Source organism: Athene noctua, chromosome 2 (genome assembly GCF_965140245.1).
Source record: "Athene noctua chromosome 2, bAthNoc1.hap1.1, whole genome shotgun sequence".
In the NCBI taxonomy this organism is placed as follows: domain Eukaryota; kingdom Metazoa; phylum Chordata; class Aves; order Strigiformes; family Strigidae; genus Athene; species Athene noctua.
Genome location: NC_134038.1, coordinates 67055924 through 67079400, shown reverse-complemented (window position 1 = coordinate 67079400; position 23477 = coordinate 67055924). Strand labels below are relative to the sequence as shown.

The 23477-nt window shown below is 39.8% G+C and overlaps 1 protein-coding gene across 5 annotated transcripts in view; it reads right to left on the bottom strand.

Moving 5' to 3' along the window:
- The window catches only part of STX17 (syntaxin 17), a 37535-nt gene extending 17099 nt beyond the window's left edge, over positions 1-20436 (bottom strand). Inside the window, exons 1-5 of one of the 5 annotated variants that reach the window (XM_074899345.1) lie at positions 20333-20436; positions 18738-18914; positions 14774-14895; positions 13335-13516; positions 4511-4576 (exon numbers count right to left, since the gene is read on the bottom strand). In XM_074899345.1, coding sequence (XP_074755446.1) covers positions 4511-4576; positions 13335-13457 — 189 coding nt within the window. In that variant the 5' untranslated portion in view covers positions 13458-13516; positions 14774-14895; positions 18738-18914; positions 20333-20436. Of the gene's footprint in view, positions 1-4510; positions 4577-13334; positions 13517-14773; positions 14896-18737; positions 18915-19558; positions 19609-19821; positions 19922-20058; positions 20118-20332 lie in introns of those variants that run through there. The other 4 variants (XM_074899341.1, XM_074899343.1, XM_074899342.1 and 1 more) reach the window with 4 other exon arrangements.
- Between the last annotated feature and the right edge of the window lie 3041 nt (positions 20437-23477).

The following is a 23477-nucleotide window of genomic DNA, read 5'->3' as shown; positions in this document are numbered from 1 at the left end:
TTTTAAAATCTTTACAAACACATTCAATAAAAAATAAAGAATAAATTATAAATTTCTCTCAGGAAGTAAACTACAAAAGGAGACAAATGAGCCAAAGGAGAGCTTAATTTAATTTTTACATTTTTTTTTAAATCACTGTTACTGAAAATGATTGTACATACCTGTCCATTAAGCTCATCTTCTTACTTAGCACAGTTTTAAATATGTAAGAGAAGGAATTATTACAAGTATTCAGTGTTTTGAATTATCTTTAAAATCACAAAGTATCTTCCCATATTCTGCTCCTCCTAAGTGGTTTATGAATGGGACCTCCTCTACAGATATGTCAGACATACGAGAAAAATGGTAAAACTCCCTATGGAATTCAGAAGTCTTAACAGCAATTTTCAGCAAACCAATAACCCTTACTCATACAAAAGAGTAAAAATTCTTTTTTTGCAGTATTTGTTTTTCAGAGCAGTAATTTTCACCACTAATAGTGACAGCTGAATTTTCAAAGTAATATAACTTGAAAAACGGATGTCATGTTTCTATAGGCTTACTGTAGGCTGCCTTAAAATAGCATCATCACTTCACACACAAATACATAACACTCGTGAACTTCACCAGTGTTATACCAGCAACACCCGACTCTTGTGTGCAACCAATTTCATTACAATTGAGGAAAAGTAACAGATGACAGCAAAGAAGAAAATAATGGAGTCTGTACTAAACTGCAGGCAATTGCACACAGAAACCTCTGTCATGTCAGAGAGCCTGCGCTGCACTACCACAGCATGCTGGTAAGAACACATAACACCACAAGGAAAGTCGTAAAAAAGAGCATACGGGCACCTCAGTGCTTCAGTTCTGACACAGCATGACGCCCCTGGCCATCAAGATAAACACCACGCCTGCATGGCTCTACCTTGTACAAATGTCAAAGGGCTGAGATGGGACCAAAACCCTTGAAAAGGCAGCGGAGACTTGAGCTGTAGGATTATTTCCATGTAACATCTGATATCTCTACCAGTTATGGAAATATCTGAAGTTCTATCTAGGCCACAGCAAAAGCTCCCTGAAAATCACAGTGTAAGTATCTGCTTCAGCCATGCGTCCCTGGCAAAACTGATGTTCCTGGAGTGCTCTGGAACTTCACTTACTCTATCCTCACCAGCCTATACTAATACTCACACTACCAGCTAACTGAATCATGGTGGTCTTGCCATTACCACACTCAGTCTCTGCCACCATCGTTCTCTTTTTCGTCTTCTTGATTGTATTATCATTAAATGTAACATCATATACATTTGCCAATAGTTTACACTTTAAACTATTTATGCTGAAATAGTACATGGACGACACAAGATCTGTCATGTCCAGCAAATCAATCCCTTTTTCTCTTCATCTTCTGTCTTCCACACGTTAATCACTGTCAACTCTCCCTCCATTCTGCATGTGGTTGTTTTAAATTAAGAAGTAAATAACACCTCCAAACAAACCCATGACCTTAAACCCTCTTAAACATAAATATGATTTTCAAGAAAGTATTGCAGTAGCTGTGCAAATGTAATGTTGCCTTCACTTATTTTCTCTGGACTTTGTCCAAAGTAACGTGATAAAGGGTGTATGTTACAAATTTCTTGGCACAGGTCAAAGAAACTCTGAGTTTAAGAATATATTTACCCTGCAGACAGCCACAGGCTGCAATAGTGAGCTGATTCCACATGACCCTTCATTGATACCATAAACAATCTCCTGCAGCAATAAACTCATCTACCCTGCTTCTCATGCTCTCCCAGTATATTTGCGTAGTATTCCAGAAAGATACTTAATTTGAAGACTGCATAATTTTAAGGATGGTTCAGTGATATGAGCCATACAACTAAGCTTTGAAAATTTATGCAAAAGAGAGCTGACTAAAAACCATCTTTTCATTGTAAACCATTTTCAGTTGAAACGGAAATCATAAAAGTGAAAAAGAAAAAAAGTGGATTAACATTTTTCAAGCAGCTTTCCATGTTAGAGCAACACACTGGAGAGACTACATCTGTCTAGGTATGTTTTGCAGAACAGAGTCTCCTTTTGTGGGCTGAATATAGACTAAAGTCAGATCATTCATCCACAGTATTTTTCCTTTTTTTGTTCAGTGCCTTATATCCTCTCTAATAACTGCAGCATTTTATTTCCTCTCACTATTAATATGATCAATGCAGTCCTTGGGTGTTAAAATGAAATATCGAAATTAGCTTAAATCTTGCAATAAACTAATTGTATGGTACAGTCAGCATACACGTAGGCAAAGCCTAGCAAAACTGCATATTTATTCAGGTCCTAACATTTTAAGAAGTCCACAGACTGTCCCTAAAAATGAAAATCCACAAGAGCACATTTGTGAAAGCTAATACACAGTATACAAGAGCTATTTTCTTGCTATTTCTGAAAGGGTGTCATCACGCCCTATACAAAGATTTCCCCACATTCTTCACTTTCCTTTTCAGAAGTTTTTAACATGGCATCGAGTCACCAGAAAGAAGAGGCATACATTTATGCTCATCTATAGTTCTATTACCATTTTGACCATCATCAAAAGTAGAACAGAAGTAATTATTCTGGGTAAACTGAGAATTCAGAAAAATGGCTAATTATGTGCACATGGATTAAATGTAGAGTGGCTGTGCATATATTTGTCCAAAACCTGTGGCAGATGCCTTGGGTCAATATTGACTTAGGGATTCCTAATGTATTTTTACAACATCTAATTTTGAGAGCAAAGTGTGTGCTGCAGAGAACATTTGGTATCACAATAATGAATCTGATTTCTTCGCAAACAAACAGATCGCAAGTCCATTGGTAAACATTTAAACAGCTTACAGCAAACACATTCTACATGTCATATAATTTATTATCAAGTACTCCAGACTCCTAACTATTTAATTAAAACAAAGAGCTAGTCTACTCTTCTTGCATGGACCTAGATACTTATTCTGTTCTCTAGAAATCAGAATGTGAACCACTTTAATGCATAACTTGTATCCAGATCTAAAAGCGATGAGCATTACATAAAACATAAGATAATTTCTTTTGGCTGAAAGTGAAAATGGCAGGCTTTAGGTTCAAGACAAATATAAATGTTTCTAGAGACAAATGCAAGGTTTTACTACTAAAGTACTTAATGTATTTAAAAGCAGCATCTTCGGCATGATTACTTTTTCTCTAATTATTGATAGATTTTGTTTTGCTAAACAAATGATACTGATAATAGTTTCAAGAGAAACCTTTCCTACCCCTCAGATCTGAAAACAGAGTACAGACATAAGCAAACACATGCTTACTACACCACACCTGTTAGAATGTCACGGTTTTAACAGGACTTCCACCTTTGGAAGATGCTTTTGATATTAAGAATAAACTTATATTCAAATTTTTAAAATACTGAAAAATCAAAATAAACATTCAAAGCTCCAAATAACAGAAAACCAAATGGATTTAATATATAGAACTTCTTACCATCTACACTAAAAAAAGCTCATTAACACCTTCCACTCCTCAAAAAAGTTATGTAACTCCAGCTCTGCCTACTGTCTAATACTGTTGTTCAGCCAGGATTAAGTTGTTCTTTCTGAGGTTTTTTATATTTTGAGTCTGGTCTAATTTCCCACAGGAGTCAGTAAGGCATGGCAACAAACATGAGAATTTACAGTATTAGAATTTTGAAATACAGTGGTTTAGGACTGTGCTACCCCTGCCAGCAAAGTCTGCTTGTCTAGATGCAGCATAGATTTGTTCCAGCAACAAAGTCATGTTCCTCCTCTGAACAACATCTGTAAGACCAGCACAAGGTGCCTCTCCTGCTGGCAAAGATGCTCTGTCCTCAGAATTTTGCCAGTACAGCATCTTATAACCACTAGCTGCCACACCTGCACCAGCAGACTTTGCAGTGCAGATTTGGTCTCTGTGGTTTTCTGTATCGATAATGCTCATTGGCTGTGTGCTATTTAGCAGTGTGAAGGCTGACGTTTGGCATTAGCTTTTCCATCATTTTCATCAAGACATGCAACTTTTTTAAAAAATATGTGAGATTCCCTGTGTATTAAGTTATGGGTGACCATGCACAAAGTCACTGAGATGATGCCATGCTCACAAATGAGTCTGGTATTTCCTCCTCTGATGCTATTATGCATCTAACAAGAGATTTGCACACTAAACTAGTGGTCCAGATGTTCTGTGTTTGGTCTGAAACCATCCTTTAAAATTAACAGTATCCCTTATTGCAATTCCTGCCTTCTAATTTAGTAATGTAAGAGGATAGTTTGTAAAAGACCGGTCTCCAAACTTCTGCTTATTCAAGAATTCTGAAACATTTCTGACTATTTGCCTCAAAGGATGCAATTAGGAAATCCACCTCTTAAACGAAGTAAAGCAATACCATGTACAAATATAGATCTCTGTGAAGATCCATCCCTGAGGTAACCAGTACTATGTATATAATTTAATTCCATTAATATCACAGTCATTTTAATACCCTTACCTGAACTGTTCGTCCTGCGTTAATGTGCTCTTCGTGCAATCTGTCCCAGAGTCTGCATCTCTGATACTAAAATAAAGGAAAAATACTCCATATAATTGCTATTTTTACCAACTGTCTATGCAGAAAAAAAGGAACCTTCAGCAAATAATCGCTTTAATTTTCAAAAATCGACCATAAAGAAGCTGAGTCATAGGCATTTCCACTGCAACATTAGAGAGGTAAATGGCAATGTATTTTGTGAATAATTTTGTAAAATGTATTTTACTGAATTGCAGATAACCAGGGTTTCAGCATCAGCTTTCAACAACAAAGCGATATTGCAGCACCCTGATATTGCTGTTGCATAAATCACTTGGTAATCAGTAAAAAGAAGGGCAGAAGGAGGAAAAAGGATTGGAACAGGGGATAAGCAGTACTGGTCATATGGAATGACATGGTATCTGATATTATTTACAAAGAAAACCACATTCATTACACAACACTACTGTCTACATTTACACTTACCATTTCTATATAGATAGAAACACAGTTACAAGAAACATCAGGGCAGATTTGGCACCTGCATGAGGCTTCACTAACTTCAGCGCGAAACTATCCATACAGCACTTTCCATGGGACAGAGACCAGAGTAATCATTCTGCTAGCAGAAAGCAAGCTTTGCAGAAGAACTGCATATCATCACATATAAACTTTTTCACCATTAAAATACATCAATCTCTGCTATTGGCAATTAACAAAAATAATACAGAGACGCTGTAATGAAAAAGAGTAGTAAAATAATAAAGTAGAAGCAGTCATTCCTGGAATATGTGCTGAAATCATCAAACCAATCTTTTTAATTGTTTAAATAACAAGACAAAATATTTACCATGATCTGTGAGATATTTTTATGTAAAGTTTAATTCCTCAATTTCCTCATTTGCTTTGTTACCAATAACAAAGTTTATCTACAGCCTATACCTTTCCTTAATTCTTTTCATAATTTCAGAGGCCACAGCAATAAGGATCACAAGTTACTCAGCTTCCTAAAGTACAACAACAAATCTGAAGTTACTTCTTATTTTCAGAGAAAAAAGTTCTTTCATGTTAGAATTTTGTAGTGTTATAGAAGAGAAAAGGTTTAGTGTTTAACTCAGTCAGATTAAAGTGATTATTCGAGGAAACCAGCAACTTCTGCACAAATTATTATGCCATTAAAACTACTGCCATTGTTTTTATAAATAAAATGGTAAAAAAAAAATAATCTTTATCAACAGTAGATCTTCCAATTCAGTCACCCCTGAAAGACGACTGAAACAGGAATTTCTGAGGGTGGAACAGAAGGGGTTTGGAGAAAAATTACCTTTTCAGTTTCAATTGACTGTAATGTATTGTCCACATGCTGAATAATAAAAACGCCTGTTTTCCAGTTAAGAACAACAAGAAGAATTCCTCAGGAAACCTTTACTGCTCTTTATAATTACTATTAGAAATGCTCAGCACATTTATGTGCTTTATATATTTAGAAGTTTTATTACTTGGCTTCAAAATTCCCAGTATGCTAGTGATGACCTCAAAGAATCCAATGACTTAATAAACCCAGAGCAATGACATTCATGTAGTCAGAGAATTCCTCACTGTTGACTTCTCTTTGTCATTCAACACAAAATAGGCCATACTCCTGGGCAATGTTCTCTCCAGGGGACTCAAAGATAGCAAACCTTGAAAAGAGATGGTATTGACATTATTTTCATTAACAAATATATGTAAAACTAAGAGGCGCATGAAGTAAAACACCTATGGAATCCTAACCAGTTAAAGCAGGTCTAGAGGACGGCCACAAAAATGATCAGAGGGCCAGAACACCTCCTGTCCTGTGAAAAAAGGCTGAGAGAGTTGGGGTTGGCCCTGAGAAGGCTCCAGGGATACCTGATTGCAGATTTTCATCATATAAAGAGGGCTTAAAAGAAAGACTGACTGTTTTTACTAAGGCCTAACAGGACAAGGCGCAACACTTTTAAAGTCAAAGAAAGTTTACATGAGACATAAGGAAGAAATTCTTTCCTGTGAGGGTGGTGAGACACTGGCACAGGTTGCCCAGAGAAGCTGTGGCTGCCCCCTCCCTGGCAGTGTTCAAGGCCAGGTTGGACGGGGCTTTGAGCAACCTGATGTAGTGTAAGGTGTCCCTGCCCATGGCAGGGGGAGTTGGACTAGATGGTCTTTAAAGGTCCCTTCCAACCCAAATCACTCAAGAAAGAATCCTTCATAGTTATGATTTGGATCACTTTTACTTCTCCTTGAAAGTATCCAGTGGATATGGAGAGAACTCAAAGCTTTTAATAATATCCTCTGCATTTATTTTTGTAGTAGGTAGTGCTCACCAACATTTCTAGAAGCTCTACAATAAATATCTTACACAAATGTGGACACTCTGATGAAGACTGCAGTAAAACTCAGATGTCTTAATTTCTCATTTTGTGACACCTTTACACATCTTCCCACAAAACAATGATTCCCAGCCCAAGGTAAAAAGTGTTTCACACAACATCCTTTAACTTTGGCACAAACACAGAAAATGAGATTAAAACTGAAAGTAACAGAGATAAGGATGACATGTCTTACAGCACTGAGGTTTTTTTGTAAGGATTATTGCATAGCACCAACAAAAATCTCCACCTTCCTACAGTACCATGACAATTTCTTTCATCTAACAAAGTTGTAACTCTTTTGGATAAGCATGCGTTTTATTCCCTCTTTTGGAGTGAAAGCCCATCCAATCCACAGAATGTGCTTTAGAAAACAAGAAGTCTTTGAGGAAAACATGAAAAGAAAAAAAAACAATAGAGAACTGATTTCTTAAGGATGAATTTTTAAGTCTTCAGAAACTGTCATATAGAAAGTTGGGACTCTCAAATAGTTGAGAAGCAATGGCGATGGATTTATGGTAGCAACTTCCTCTGAAAAGGGGTACTCAAGGTCAAATTTCATTATATATTGATTTTATAGTTTCTTCAAACAGTGATTTAGTAGATTAATTGTTTGGACTATCTCTGGAACCTAAGGTTTAAATCAATATTCATGAAATGAGGTTAGTGATATTGGCTTCATCATAAGTAAATAATGTTGCTGCTCTAAGCAATTTGACATAATTAGTGATTTTTGCTTAAAAGTAGCCTGTAAAATAAACATGATCAGATTTTACAAAATTATCCTTTTACCTCTAGGGATGTTTAGTTTACATGGCTGAAAGTTAATTTTACAAAAAGTATTTCAGAGAAAACCATTTAAGCTGCTGATGCTGACAGCTCATAAAAGTACTGTAACACATTCATTATGGCTAAAATGCATGTAAAATGCAAATTATAATGGAAGTATTTCAACCAAACCATTGCTTGTGTTCTGATAATCTAAAATTATCAAGTGACAGATTTCAAATTCCAATTTGCCACATTTTTATCCTCACTTTCTCATAAATTTATCAATAAACTTTAGAATATTTATAGTTCTTACAGCCAGAAAAGTTTGGGTTTTTTTTAAAAAAGAGAGAAACTTCAACTTTTAAAGACATTACAATGAGTATGGGCTTTTTAAAGAATCTGGCATTTAAAGATTATTTTATACTCAGATGTATTGTTTGTATCATATTTTTTTGTCAATACATAGAAGTTCTGAAGTCTTCAGTATTGCTGAATACCTTCTGGTACAGTTAACAATTGCTTCTTTCAAGGTTTTATCCATAGTTACTTGTTTCTAATTATCTATTAAATACTAATTCAAATATCAAATTTGCCAGGATTTAGGGATGTCTAGGGATGCAGAAATTTTTAATAGTATTCTGAAATCAGAAAGACAAACCACACTAAGCATTGCTACTTCTTGCTTTCATAAGTGTTGCTCTAGAGGAAGTGCAGTTAACACTTTAAGAACTATGTTTACAACTATTTAAGAATTTTTCTGATATGCAAATTTTATTATATCTACTGAACAGATCATTCATCTTTATTGAAGATCTACACGAGGGATCGAGTGCACCCTCAGTCAGTTTGCAGATGACACCAAGTTGGGTGGGAGTGTTGATCTGCTCGAGGGTAGGGAGGCTCTAGAGAGACCTGGACAGGCTGGAGCCATGGGCTGAGGCCAGCTGGAGGAGTTTCCATAAGGCCAAATGCCGGGGGCTGCCCTTGGGCCACAACAACCCCCAGCAGCGCTACAGGCTTGGGGAGGAGTGGCTGGAGAGCTGCCAGTCAGAGAGGGACCTGGGGGCGCTGACTGACAGCTGGCTGAACAGGAGCCAGCAGTGTGCCCAGGTGGCCAAGAAGGCCAATGGCATCCTGGCCTGTGTCAGCAATAGCGTGGCCAGCAGGGACAGGGAAGGGATCTTACCCCCGTACTCGGCACTGGTGAGGCCGCCCCTCGATTCCTGTGTTCAGTTTTGGGCCCCTCACTACAAAAAGGACATTGAATGACTCGAGCGAGTCCAGAGAAGGGCAACGAAGCTGGTGCAGGGTCTGGAGCACAGGTCGTACGAGGAGCGGCTGAGGGAACTGGGGGTGTTTAGTCTGGAGAAGAGGAGGCTGAGGGGAGACCTCATCGCCCTCTGCAGCTACCTGAAAGGAGGTTGCGGAGAGCTGGGGATGAGTCTCTTTAACCAAGTAACGAGCAATAGGACAAGACGGAATGGCCTCAAGTTTTGCCAGGGAAGGTTTAGACTGGATATTATGAAGCATTTCTTTCCAGAACGGGTTGTGAGGCGTTGGAATGGGCTGCCCAGGGAGGTGGTGGAGTCCCCATCCCTGGAGGTGTTTAAGAGTCGGGTTGACATAGCGCTGAGGGATATGGTTGGGAACTGTCAGTGTGAGGTTAATGGTTGGACTGGATGATCTTCAAGGTCTTCTCCAACCTAGACGATTCTGTGATTCACACTGAGACCATCAACAATCTGAAAATGTCAAGAAATGTCCAAACCAGGTACTTTTAGATAGCATCAGAGTTTTACATTCAAAATATAAAATTCAACTGCTCAATAAAGCACCTTGGTATTTCATTGTGGTCACTGAATGCCATTATGGAAACACTGCAGTCTGTATTGTCTGTAATTAGACTCTGGCTAAGCATGGGTCTCTCTGACAATTCTTTGAACAAAGTGTTACATCAGAACTAACCTAAAGAGTCATTTTATCCTGAGTGCTAATATTTTCTGTATTTTCTTCTAGACACAGAAAACTATTCTTGCAATGATCTCCCCTTCCATCCACAAAACAGGAATGCTTGATGCAAATGAGTTGCTGGGCCAATAAAGACTTCAGCTGACCAACACATGTCTAAATTAAGTGGAACGTATTTCACCCCTACCCTGACACCATGGTAACACTATCTGGCTAGATACAGTGTAATTACTCTTTGTCTAAATACATAAAGAGATTTTCAGCAGGATCAACCAGTAACTGGCTACCCGTCCCCACTGACCAAGTTCTGCAAAACACAGCAGTTCCCAAGATCATCTCTCACACCGGTAAGTACTACACAAGGTAATAATTGATCATGTCTCTGTTTCTTATTGCAGCACCCAATGCCTTTTCAAGCTTCTTGATATATCCTGAATGAGGAAGGTTTTACATATATGGACAACACTTAGCAAAGAATCTGTTCAGCTGTACCAAGTAATACTCTTCAAAAAAAATCAAGCAGCGTTGTTAGGCTCATCCCCTCCATTGTCTCTCCCTAACTACTACCTGACACACATCAAAAATTTATCTTTACCTTCAAAGTGCAACAAAACCATTTGTGTACAGCTAACCACTTCCCATTCTGCACTGGCAGGTCAGCTCTCTCCTCTCATCAACAGACTACCTTTTCCCAGTGATCACCTGCTAGTTCCTCTCAGGCAAGGCTGTAGCTTTTATGCCACCCTTTTGCAGGTAGTTATTAACTTCAGCCCTTCATTTCTGGATGCCTTCCTCAAGACTCAAAAATGGTACACCTCACTGCTCCACACTCATTGATGCTGTTGGTGTTAACTGAAGTGATGACCTGAAGATGTAACTTTTAACGTAATTTTAACATAACCCCACTAGGGACCAAAACCTCTACCTCTCTGCAACCAAGAAATCCCTCCTGGTGGATTACAGCAAATGCACATTGCTTCCATGACCAGTTGTGCAACTTCTGGTTAGAGAAAGAAGGGAACAACCTAGCTACCAAGACTGTCTCTATATGAATGAAACAGCTTGCACGGAAAAGCTGTTACTACAATGCTCTCCTCTAGGCACCTCTGAATCCTGTTCTGTTCCACATTCTTCTTCATTAGGTGCCCTTAGGTAGCTCTGTGGCCACTGCTAGGTAAAGGCCACGCACAATGAGACGTACGCACTGATCCCTGGGGGCTGTACACCTCTCCAGGGTAATTTAAGTTGGGTCTCCTTCCTCCCCCATCATCACACCAAGAGCAAGCTAAGACTGACTCCTCTCTACGAGGGCTACAGTGCAGAGTAACTCAATTAAATGTTCTTTGTGAGAGAAGCTGCAGAACAGAAAGCTGCTCCTGGCCACCTCAGAACGGGGCTGCTGAAACCAGACGATTCAAGGCAAAAAAAGCTGAATCAGCTGGCATCTAGGTGATGTAATGAATTACACAAATATGGAATAACAAAGAGTAAACAACATGCTGTGACTGAAAAAATAGGTCACCTCATTCAGAAGTTATGCTTCATGCAAACGTCATACTAATACACTTTTCAGTTTGTGAATATTGCAGTTCATATCCTTGTTGTATCTTTAATACAGCCTTACCAGGAAAGAGTCAAATGACTTCTTTCATCATTAGTCCCAGCAGCCTCAACTCTTCCTCTATCCCAGTTTTTCTCTCATCCCATGGTCAGCCATCATTTCTGCACTTTCACCTCCCACCTGAGACACTTCTTCACAAGCTCCCCCCGCCTAAATCTTTATCCTTTATTTACATGAGCCAGGAAGAGTTTTCTCTTGCACAGAAGTAAGGGAAAGTAAGAGGATGAGACAATGGGAACATAGAAAAATCACCTCCCTGTTTTCATTCTCTGATGCAGGACCAATCAAATTAGCAACTCCAGGAATTAGTTCTGCTAATTTCTAAGCACAGGAGCATTCCTTAGTGTTGGGTAAATCTTTAGCTATTTTCAGCTGGTGATGTTCAACCAGTATCTACTGAGTACCTGCAAACCACTTTTTTTCCAGAATATACATCTTGGCCAAAAAATGGCAGGTTTTGAGGCGCAACAAAAAGTACAGTCCAGACAAAAACGACCCCACAAAAACATCTCAAGTATTCTAGCACACATCACTGATTTGAAAAGAAATTACCACTAGGCTATCAATCACTTACTATCACTTAAACTAAGCATTTCTTATTAAAAGAAATTACTATCACTTGAACAACACATTATTTCCTGACTATGTTCTCAGAAACAAATACATGGAACTATTTTCTCTCCTTCCCCATCCCCATCTACTCCAGGCAGAAACCTGGCATGGAAAACTTCATCCAAAAGGCTACCCACTTAGTAAAGTTACAGTAAATTTATGGAAAAAAATTGTGAACAAGTAACAGCAGCAAAATGCAAAACGGTTTTAAAATACATTATACATACCCTTCAGACCACACCTTTCAGGAAATCATGTTCACTTATTTTCTTTCAATTTCTTTATTCCCTCCCAAAGTGTTAAAAAAAATGCAGATGGTTGTCCTACACCATCCAGATTTACATATACACTTGATTTTATACCTTGTGAATAAGCCTGTTCAAATAAATACAAGGTATGATTTCTTTTAGAGACATGTGCAGAACTGTGTAGAACTACAGATGCTCACTGTCAGGGATTTTTCAGTGGTGGTAAGTATAATCTTTTCTAAACAAATAAGTCTTGTATGGTCATTTCAAAACTTCCATTGCAATGTTGGTATTACGACTGTAAGTATGTTTCTGAGTCACTCACTCTCTTCTCGTTTATACTGGTGTCACCTGTTTTAGTAAATCTCTTACTACCTTCCTCAACAAACTAATTTCTCTGTTTCTACAGGCTATATCTATACTAGCAAACAGAGACTGAGGACGTTTCAAGTCTGAAATCTGGTCATCTGTGCTGTTAAATGATCAGAACTGTCCCTGGCCATGCCAAAGAGCTCACTCACATAAACAATTCCTGAAAACAGCTAAGGAGTTATGAACACAGAACAGAGGCTACTCCCCATTAGCAGTGTGGATGCAGCCACCCTGTTCTGCAGACTATGAGGATTTAATAATATGGACATAGGGCATTTCATGGCAGACAACTGTCCTGGGCATGTTTATTTTAACAGTACAGGCACTGCCACAGTGTATGCAAGAATGTAACTTCCTGGAAGCATATTCAGCTTCACTGTCAAATGTAAGCTAATGTCAACAAGAAGCATATACACATGCTATACTTTTGATACAACTCTTTTTCTATTTACTTAAATAATTCAATCTTTCTATCAACTCAGTTTAAAAAGATGTAGAGAAAAAGCTATGTATAAACAGTAAATTACTCAGAATAGTTGGCAGCAAACCGCTGTGACTTAAAAATTAAGTAAGAATATTATGCTGCTCTCCTTGCAACTTTTTAACACAAAATAGTAATGTTTCTCACTCTGTAGATTAATTAGTTGCTACAAATTTAAAGGCCTTTGTAACACTGAATTACCAGACAATACACAAGTTTCGTCTTTAGCCAGATTTGAGTTAAAGCATTTCATAATCAATTTTTCATCAAAATCTCTATATAATCTTGCAGCATGACTGCTTCTATACTGTAAAAAGAACTACATTAGTAAAAAGTGAACACTGACCTTCTCAATATTTATTTGGTGTTTCCTTAGCCTTTCCAAATCTGTTGGGATTGCCACTTTAATGAATTTCTGAATGGCAGGTTCAATTCGACGGAGTTTAACTTTTTCATCATCTTCAGACATCCTAAAAGCAGCTTTCAAGTCAACGCTTGTCCAGTATACTTTCACCAAGGTAGAAACCCCTAAAAACCAAAGGTTTACAGAAATGCAGTAATTTAGAATCACCTTTTAAAATAAAGCAAAATAAGGTGAATCAGTCTTTACACGAATCACATGTATTCCAAAATCTCATTTGAGTAATATTAACTACAGAAAATCTGGATACTGTGTTTGTATTTAAATATATTATTTCCAGTTATTTGCAGGCTTTGTGTATCATTTTTCATAGATAAAACAACACTAACAAAAAAATAGCTAATCAATTAAGGCAGATGCAGACATGCTTTGCAGCATAACAATAGATGGAAGCTTTTGAAAAAAACTTCCAACTAGATGCTTTGCTTGATCAGAGTTCACGTTTTGACAATTTACATTCTCAATTACTTTAAAAATTGTAAAACATGTCCTGAAAAGACACCAAAATAAAATTAATTTTGGAAGTCCATTTCCTAGAAAGATTAAAAGAATCCTGAACGATGATTTGAACTCCAAATTGCATTTGACCCCTTCTGAAAATGACTAAGGCATCACCTACCAGGGGGTTTAAACAGGTTGCTAAAATATTTGCAGGATTGGTATGTACATAAGCAGCCTGAATTCTGTTTCCTGTACATGCATAAAACATAACTTTGGAGTTTCATTTCTCTACATGAAAGATATGTAAAACTGTATATAATAGCATTTATCTACAGAGCATATGAGTAATATAAAAGAATCCCATTATGCTGAATGCACACAAGGGGAAGGAAAAAATTATTGTGACGTAATTTTGTAGTTTTAATACTGTATAAAGAGGTTATTTAAATGAGATTTTCTTTCTGTGTACTCCTTTTTTAACAAAAACAAGAAGTTGAACTGCAGACACATATGAGAAAGGTTGTCACAAGTGCCAGTAAAAGACAGGTGTCAACTTGGTTATATGAAAGTACCTGTGCTACATCACAACAGCAACTGCATCAGGCTTTCCCTGATCTTCCTCTTCCAGTAACCAAACTAATTGAAAATAATTAAACTGGCATAATCCTCCTTGTAGAGATGAGGCACAGCAGAATGTAATAGATTAAAATATCTTCCTGTTTTTCACACAGCCAAACATATTATTAACAATTAAATTAGACATTATTCTTCTCACATCTAACTATGGTGTGAAAGTGTGGAGGGAGGGTTGAGATTTTTCTGAGACCTATGATATCTGCAGGAAGAGAGAACTTGAAGGCACACACCAGTTGATGACCCTGGGTCTTCGACTGAACTGCTTAAAGTTCAGACACAGCCCTTACCTGTAGGCTGCAGGGAGGATATGTACAAAACTCCCTCACCTTCAAAGGAGTCAAGAGGTAAACATCTTCCATTAGGCCCGTAAGAAAACTGAAAGTGCTTCTGGCAAAGGGAAGACGAGTTTCTAGAGGAAAATAGTTGCAGATTACTCACCATTTCCAACACAGCTACAAACAAAACAATTATGTGTTTTTCTGAAGAACAAAAAGCTAACAGAAAGACTCTCCTCGTTTATGTATCCCACCCCACAAAGAAACTGAAAACTCTGGAAAACTGAGTATGTACTGAGAGTAGACCAAGCTAGGGGAAGTCAATCTGTAAGGTTTCAGTGATACTTTTTCCTTTTTCAAATCTCAGAAGGAAATTATTTCATCAACTGACTTTGCAGTCATTGCTAAATCACCCCCACTTCAAATTACAGATACATAATACCAAACAATCTTAGAAATCCCCTTCTAACCCAATTAATTTAATGTTAAGAGTTCTTTGTACAAATCTTCAAATAAACATGCAATGGGTGACTTCACCTTTTTTGGGATGTAAAAAGAACTTTTACCCTTTTGTGTTGATTTACTCTTTCCACCATTCTAACAGTAGCTTAAATGCAAGAAGATAATACATTGGTTCTTGTATTGTACCTTGGTCACTACAATCCCTAACACTTTTGAAACAGTTACTTGTATCTCACAACTGAACTCCATTTTGAGTCTAGAACAGACTTTTTTTGCAATAAGCAAAAGATGAAAAGCATCATACTCTAAACTTCAGTGCCTCCTCTTCAAACGCATGTTTAATTTCGTGACAGCTTATATGCTAATACATGAATTTATGAGCTACAATTAATTAAACATTGGTTCCTTAAAGATATTTAGTAGCCATGTCATGCTTTTCTTTAATACTGAATCATCTTGAAGAAGTGATGACAGAAATACTTCAAACTTACCACACAACATGAACTCACAGAAACCCACGGCACACTCTGTCTTACAACAAATATAGCAGACTAAGCTAAATCCATTATAATTTTGCCCTTAATCTTTAATGACATAAGAGTCCAAATTGACAGTTTAGATGACCTATAAACTGGACCACTCTGAAAGCAGAGTTAATGTAACCAATGGCCGTATGTCTGGAGTAGGTGATCTGAATAAAGAGCAGTTTTAAATTCAAAGATTTGTCTGCATGCAGGGCTCTGGATAGTCATTTTCTTCACCTTAAAAATTTCCAGACAGTAATTAGCTTTCATGACAGTGTCTACAAATCTCTAAGGCACTACTGCCTAAAATTCACTGCAGAGTAGGTGTGAGAAACTAAGAAAGAAATACAAAAAGTCCTTACGTTCTCATCAGGTCTCCTGCTTAATGTTCTCTCAAACATTACAGTAGTTTTAGTAACAAAAATTCTAAGCCATAAATTACCAATAAGAAAATATGCAAGGTCTTCCCTTTTTTTAAGTTCATATAATATGGCAAATAAAATTAACATTACAAGTTTTTGTGATGACCTCATGTTCATTCCAGGTGCAATTTCAAAGAAATCTTAAGGTTTCTTGCATAATTTATTGGGTTTGCGTTTCTTAGACAGAACTTTTAACAACTAATTTCTAAAACTATAATGCCTAGTTTTTGAGTAATCACAGAACAACAAGGCAGTTTAGGTTGGGAGGGATTTTCATACGCCACCCAATACAAGCTGAATTAGATGTGGTTGCACAGGCCCCTTGTCCAGTCAAGTTCTAACACCTCCATGGATGGACGCTCCAAACATTCACTAGACCCCTCCTTCAGTGTTTGACCATTCTCCAGGTTGAGAGACAAACCAACCAACCAAAACCAAAACGACCTTCATCGCAGCTAAACCAGCTTGTGTCCATTGCCTCTCATCCCCCTGCCACGCACCTCCAAGAGGAGCCTGGCTCTGCAGCTTCCAACGCACAGCAGTAAGATCTCCCCTTCTGGCACCTTCTCTTAAGGCTGAACAAATCCACCTCTCTGTTTCTGCTCAAATATCAGATGCTCCAGGCCCCTAACCGCCTTGCTAGTCTCACAGGTGCTGAATAGAGGGGAAGAGTCACTCCCCTGACCTGCTGTCCCTCAGCTGCATTTACTAATACAGCCCACGATGCAGTTCTTCGGACTCTTATTCAGCATGTGGTCCACCACCACACACAGGTCCTTTTCTGCAAGGCTTCTCTCCATCAAGTCTTCCCATGGCCTGTTCTAGTCATCAGGCTATTCCATCCCAGATGCAAGGCTTTCTTCTTGCCTTTGCTGGAATTTATGAGGTTTCTGTCAGCGCCCTTCCCCATCCCATCAAGATTCCTCCAAATAGCAGCTCTGTCCAGCCTATCAACCACTTTCCTCAGGCAAGCAAAAAACACTGCTCTCAACTTCAGCTTTTTAAGAAGATAATTTTGTCTCTGTCCTTGGATCTGAATTGCAGTCAGCATGTACACGAACCTGCAGAATTTCTGAGCCCTCTCTCAGAGAGTGACATTCAGACACCACATGGTTATGTGACAGATCACCTTCCCTTCCTGACCACTTCTGTACAGGACTGTCACTTGAACAGGGGCTTAGACAGTCCTTCCTACAGGTGTTTATCAAGTTCCAAGCACAACAAAATCTTGAATTCTCTGAGACTGGAATACATGGCTCTGATTCTCTAAAATAAATTCAAGTTTGAGCAAAAAAGCCCAACAGAATACCATATCATTAAATCAGTAATTTTAAAAGTTAGATAAAACCATTTGTAATTAACTGTCCTTTATTATATTCACTATGCAAGAGATTTTGATAAATAAAGAAATTACAGAATCTTGTCTTTTCAAACGCTGATGCTACAGGCCTGTTAGAGGTTATCTTTTAAGTAAAATACTTTTAACATTCAAAATTCATGCACCAAAATTCAATTATATTTCATTGACAGAAATAACACTTATCCAGAAGTGATCACGACCCAAATGCAGAACAATTTTCAGTCAACTGTGTTAATAAAAAAGATGTGTCCAAAGCATACTGTAGCAGCATTATCAAACTATTAGGTAGTGACAAAATTTATATATGTCTCCCTTCTTAATGTATACTGGCCCCAAACTGAAACAGTAATTGTGAAGTAAAATTAACATAAAAGAATACTATTAACTTGATATTTGCATTTAACGTGAAAATCATCTATGATTCTTACTACCCATGACAGGGAAAAATTCCTTATCCAGTTTGTTGACCCCATGTCCTTAAAATTATTGAAGTGTATCTTCCACGAAGAATTAGACCACATGCTCTTGCTGGTAATGAACAGAGCAAAAGAACCTGAGGAGTTCCACTGGTTTGATCTTTGCTTTACCAAATAAACGGGTATGTAAAGCAAACAAAATTTTTCAAAAACAGATCACTTCCTCTTTCAGTTTTTGAAGGTCCAACCAGCATATGCAATCTTATTTCACTAATTAAATCAAATAATTCTGAGGGGTAAAAGAATCTTAAGGCATCCAATTCCCAACAGCGAAAGTGTGAATTTAATTCTGACACTAACATAAAATGTCTACTTACTACGTGGCAGTGCACAGAAAGCACACAGTCACATAGTTGCAGTCCAGTCAGAAGTAAAATTCTTTCTGTGTATGACAATATACTTGTAACTTGTTACAAATTTCAGTAAATGCTGTTAATACACATCAAATGTAATGCTCATGAACTTCTGTTAAACTGCCTAGTGTTCTCCATTCAAATATGGTAGGAAAAATGCAGAATAAATCCTAAGAGTTCTGCTTGCCCAGGGAAACACCATGTTAACACACATACTTGATTTTAATTCACTTATGGCACTTTAGACAACCACTTCCACTAGAAAAAGTACCTCCAGCACATGTCTTGTTTTTAAGGGTTTTAAGTCCAAAAAGGTTTTTCCTTTTCTCACTGTAAATCAAATAAATTAGAATATGGATGCTAGAATGAAGAGACTTACAATGGCTTTCTCACTAAGGTGACCTGAAACACTTATAGTAGTACCAGCCCCAAAATTGTAGTAACAGAGTATTCACTATCGCTATTGGCTGAGGTCCGCAGTTAGTGAAGAACACGCTCCTGTGGTGGGTTCCAGCAAAACTGCACTTTGTGTGTGAATTACATCTTTTTTCTTTGCCTGTAAAAGGAACCAAAGGAAAATTGCTTTGTTAGGCTGAAATAAGGCACTGTCACCAGCCCCTGTGTGCTCACAAAGTGACACGAAACTACTCAGTAAGATAAAGAGCCGTGTGTGCAGGATCTCCCACAGGACAACCAGAATTAGCAGCTGTATGTAACAGGCTGTGATTCCCAGAAGATCTGTGCACTTGTGGATCACCTGGCAAGATAAACTTGATCCAAGCAAGGCAAGGGCACATGACTGCATTTGGAGAAATCAGAGGAGATGACAGGCATTTTGTATTGCTTCTACATGTTTAAGACAGCTGCAGAAGGGCAGAAAATGCCTCATGACTAACAGGTCAGCATTTTTTGAACAAAGCTGAACTGGTGGAGACAGTCTGTAGTGGACGGACACCTGCAATAGGTGGCTGCAACACAGTTCAACCTGCAATCAGAGCCCCAACACTGATTTTTCTGTATTACTGAACTACACTTCTGGTCTCACCCCAGCAACCAAGAGGTGACGGAGGCCTACCCTTCCTGTACCTCACCCCTGAAAAGCAAGGGCTGCGTGCAGAGAGTAGAAGCATAAGAATAATGGCTTTAAGTCATATATCAAGGCTTCAAGTGGACTATACTAGGGTTTTTTTCCCGACTTACACTTTTAGAAGCTTGGGGAATGGCGGGCTAAACAATTCGACACAATATGCTTCTACTCTTTTTTAAAAATAATAAATTAAGTAATGCAAGCTGGTGTGACAAGCTCTGGCTCGGTTCAGCCCCTCCGCCGGCACATCAGCCTGTGCCTCCCCGCTGCCTGACCTCCGCGTCCAGCCGCTCCCGGCGGCACCCACACGGCCGGGGAACCTCCTGCCCCCCCGCCGCGCTCCTCGGCCGCCGGTGGCGACGAGAACCGCCCTCACCCGAGCAGGGGCGGGGGAGCAGGACGAGCCTCGCCGGCGAGCCCCCGGGCCGGGGCAGAGGAGCGGCCGGGGGGCGCGGGCCTGCCAGCGGCGGCAGGGCCCGGCCTAGGGCCGCGGCCCGCAAGGCCGAGGTGAGCGGGCGGCGGCCCCGCCGCGGCCCTCGCTGAGGGGCAGCAACCGGGGGTCGGGAGAACCGGCGCCGCTCTCCCCGCCACGGGCCGCGCTGCGGGCTCCTACCGGCCGGCCACGTCCGCAGGAACCGAGCGCAGGGCACGGCGGGGCGCCGCCAGGCCCCGGCCCGGCCTCCCTCTTGCCCCCCCACCCGCCGCCGCGGGAAGCGAAAGCGAAAGCAACGAGGCCGCCGGCAGCCGCCCCGACCCCGCTGCCCGTCCTGCCAGCGCGGCGCCGGGGCTGCCGCTGCCCCCTCGCTCCCTTCCTCCGCGCCCCGCCGCCCCCCGGCCGTGTGCGGGCCCCAACCGCCGCCGCCACCCCCCCGCCTGCGGCCCCTCACCGTGCGGCGGCTCTGGCCGAGACGAGGACCGCGGCCAGCGGCGGCCCCGGGACACTGGGCGGGAGCCGGCACGCAGGGCTCCCCCTCGGTGGGAAGCGGCCCAGCCCCCGCCCGCCACACACGCACACACCCACACCGCCTTCGCTGCGCCCGGGGCCATTTTCCCCGTGTTTATTTCCCTCCGTAACTCGGGGTGCTGGGCGGCAGGTCGGAGGCGGGAGGGGGCCGGGGCCGGGGCCGGGGCCGAGGAGAAGGAGGAGGAGAAGCTGCCCTGGACCGGGGGCGAGTACCGGTCGGCTGGGATAAGGACTCATCGAGACAGAAAACTTCTTCTGAAAGAGAGCCAAAGGTTCATTTTAAGCACTTTTCCTAAATTCCGCACTACCAACCTTTTTGCTTGCTTTGGCATGTAGCTTAAGTAACACCAAATTGCCGGGGGGGACCCTGGGGATACAGAGCATGGGTTTGCAGGGGACAGATGCCAACCAGTGAGGGTCTTCCCTCACGAACCTTCACTGTTTCTAACAGCATTCAGAAAATAACTATCTAGCAAATACTTCTGACCTGTATTTTGAAAATAAGCATAGCCTGTTTATGCCTGGCACTGATCATTGGATCCTACCCCAACACCGCAGCGCTGCCAGTAGCACCCACTCCTGGCAGCTGTAGGACAGGTAGAACAAAACTTCCAAAAGCAGTCTGGTATCACTTCTGATCGTTTTATCACCTCTGAATAGAAGTGAAAAACTATCTGGCTACCTGGCAGTATCTGTAGAGCAACTATGTTACGCTACTGTTAGAATATTTTTTAACTGAACTCAACTACATTAATGGAACAGACTTAAGATCTCCAAAGTATCAAAGACAAATTTAAGTTGATTTTCATGTTCTGAACAAGATTTGCATTATTTGTTCATTTGCCTGTCATTCCATGCCCTTTTGGCTGGTTCAAATTTAATTTAGAGAAAGGTATTACAGTCCTGTAAGTTTTGTGGAAATTGCTATGTCACCGAGGAAATAAACCTAAATTTGTTTCCTCAGCAAAGGAACAGCAAGCAAAAAATTCAGCTCTTACACATTTGTGTTAGCAGCAATCAGCCAGACAATCAGTATGTATATATTATCCATACACTTTGCATATACGTAATTCCAGACTGCTGGATGGGATTTTCATAGGGCAAACGGAGAATAAATTGTAGTTACTGTAATGGAGGTTATTTAGGGGTTAAAGGATCTACATCCATAGGATCCAGTGTCTTCATTTGTTCTGTTGCTCACAATACAGCTGCTGGAATGACAATGGAGTACTGGGGAATGCCAGAGTACTAAAAAAAAAGCTTACACTGAACATATATTTTAAAAAGGGTAAAGAGGATGACACAGGCTAGCCCAGCATAGCCAGTTTGATGCGGATATGGGGCAGAATTATGGAAGTGCTGACCTGAGATACAGTCATTAAATGCCAATAATTAAATGCCAGTCAACACACATTTATGAAAAAGTTTTGGCTGAACACGTTTGAATTTAAGTTTGGCTGATAAAGGTAACAATGCTGATGAAACAGCGTCCATCTGAGGTAGAACAGTATGCTGTTCTCATAAATACAACATGGAATACAAATTCTGCATAGTTGATAGGTAATTCAGGTGGCAGTTCTCAAGACAAGTAATTATAAGTGAAGATTTTTCATAAGGTTGTCTTTTTGGGTGGTGTTATTCTTGGTCTGGTGCCATTAGAAATGAGCTAGACAAAAATATCAAATCACTGTTTTGCTGTTGTAAATAAAGATAAGGACAGATCACTTAGATAAGCTCTTTTGAATTGCTTTGTGAGATCTTCTCACTCGTACAAATACTCTCATTATGGTAAAACCGGAGGCTGTGCATTCAAGACAAAGCCTCCAAGACGCCTGGAATCTTAGGGAGAATGGCTGGCATGAGACAATGCTAAAGAGGACCTGGACATTTTGATACATAAGCAACTGAACGTGAGGTCCCAGAACAAAGGTTTTGCTAACTAATACTCTGGAGCAAAACCAAAGAAACAACAAATACAATTGGAATGAATATTACCCTTGTTTATAGAACTGATTAAACCATTAATAGTGGAAATAATATATTTAGTTTGGGCATTTCCACTTCAAATGGATGTTAAATATTGGAAAGAGTCCAGAAGAAAGTTATGAAAAGTGTGGAAAATATGCCTTAATGTAAGATATTTTAAAAGCACAATCCAATGCAGGTGGAGAGGTACCTTTGTCATAAGCCTACTAGTACTTGTCTGGGTTAGAGATGTTTGAGGAGTAGAAGCAGTGTTGGCTTTCAGAAAAGGACAAAATTCTGAAAGCAGAACTAAAGAAAAATGAGACCAGAAATATGGCTATAGGTTTAAATTGTGAATCTGTTTTGGAAACAATACAAAATTGTCAGTAAAAAAAGGGAGATTTTTTTCAAAGAAGCACTGTACCTCAAGCATACACAGCTGCAATTTTGGTGCAGAATACATTGGCAGAGGTTCTGTGGGGTCTGATAGGGAGGTGGTACAACCACAGGATTATACTTGGTCTTTCCTTTCCTTAAACTTGATCACTCCAGAAGAAGACCAAGACCAAGAACTCTACTTAGGTAGCAGCAAAAGAAGGAATAGGATCCTAAGGATATTCCCAAAGAGAAAGATTTTTGTTTGTTTGTTTTTTTGGTTGTTTTTTTTTTTTTTTTTGTGAGTTCTAACAGGCGACATCTGAAGAACTCCTGGTACATTTCATTGTGAACACAACATACATACCTGACTGTCCAGTTCTGCTACCATTGCATGTGATCTCCCAGACAACCCAGCAGTGACTTCAGAGAAGTCCAGATTTCCTCAAGGGAAAAATGACAATGCAAAAGGCTATGTCACTCATGTAAAGATCTTCAAAGGAACAAGAGTTCCACCTTCAGGTCTGGGAAAATACTACCTCTGATGGCAAAAGATATCTCAGAAAAAAAAATTGACGTGTAGATGGAGTTAGACTTCCTGAATTACAGACAGATTCAAACTTGTATTGCATGTCTGTGATCAATTTTGAATGGTCTCTTATAGATCTAATGACTGTGTGTATTCCTGTACAGTTATCAGAGAAAATGTTTTGTATCACCAATGTAGT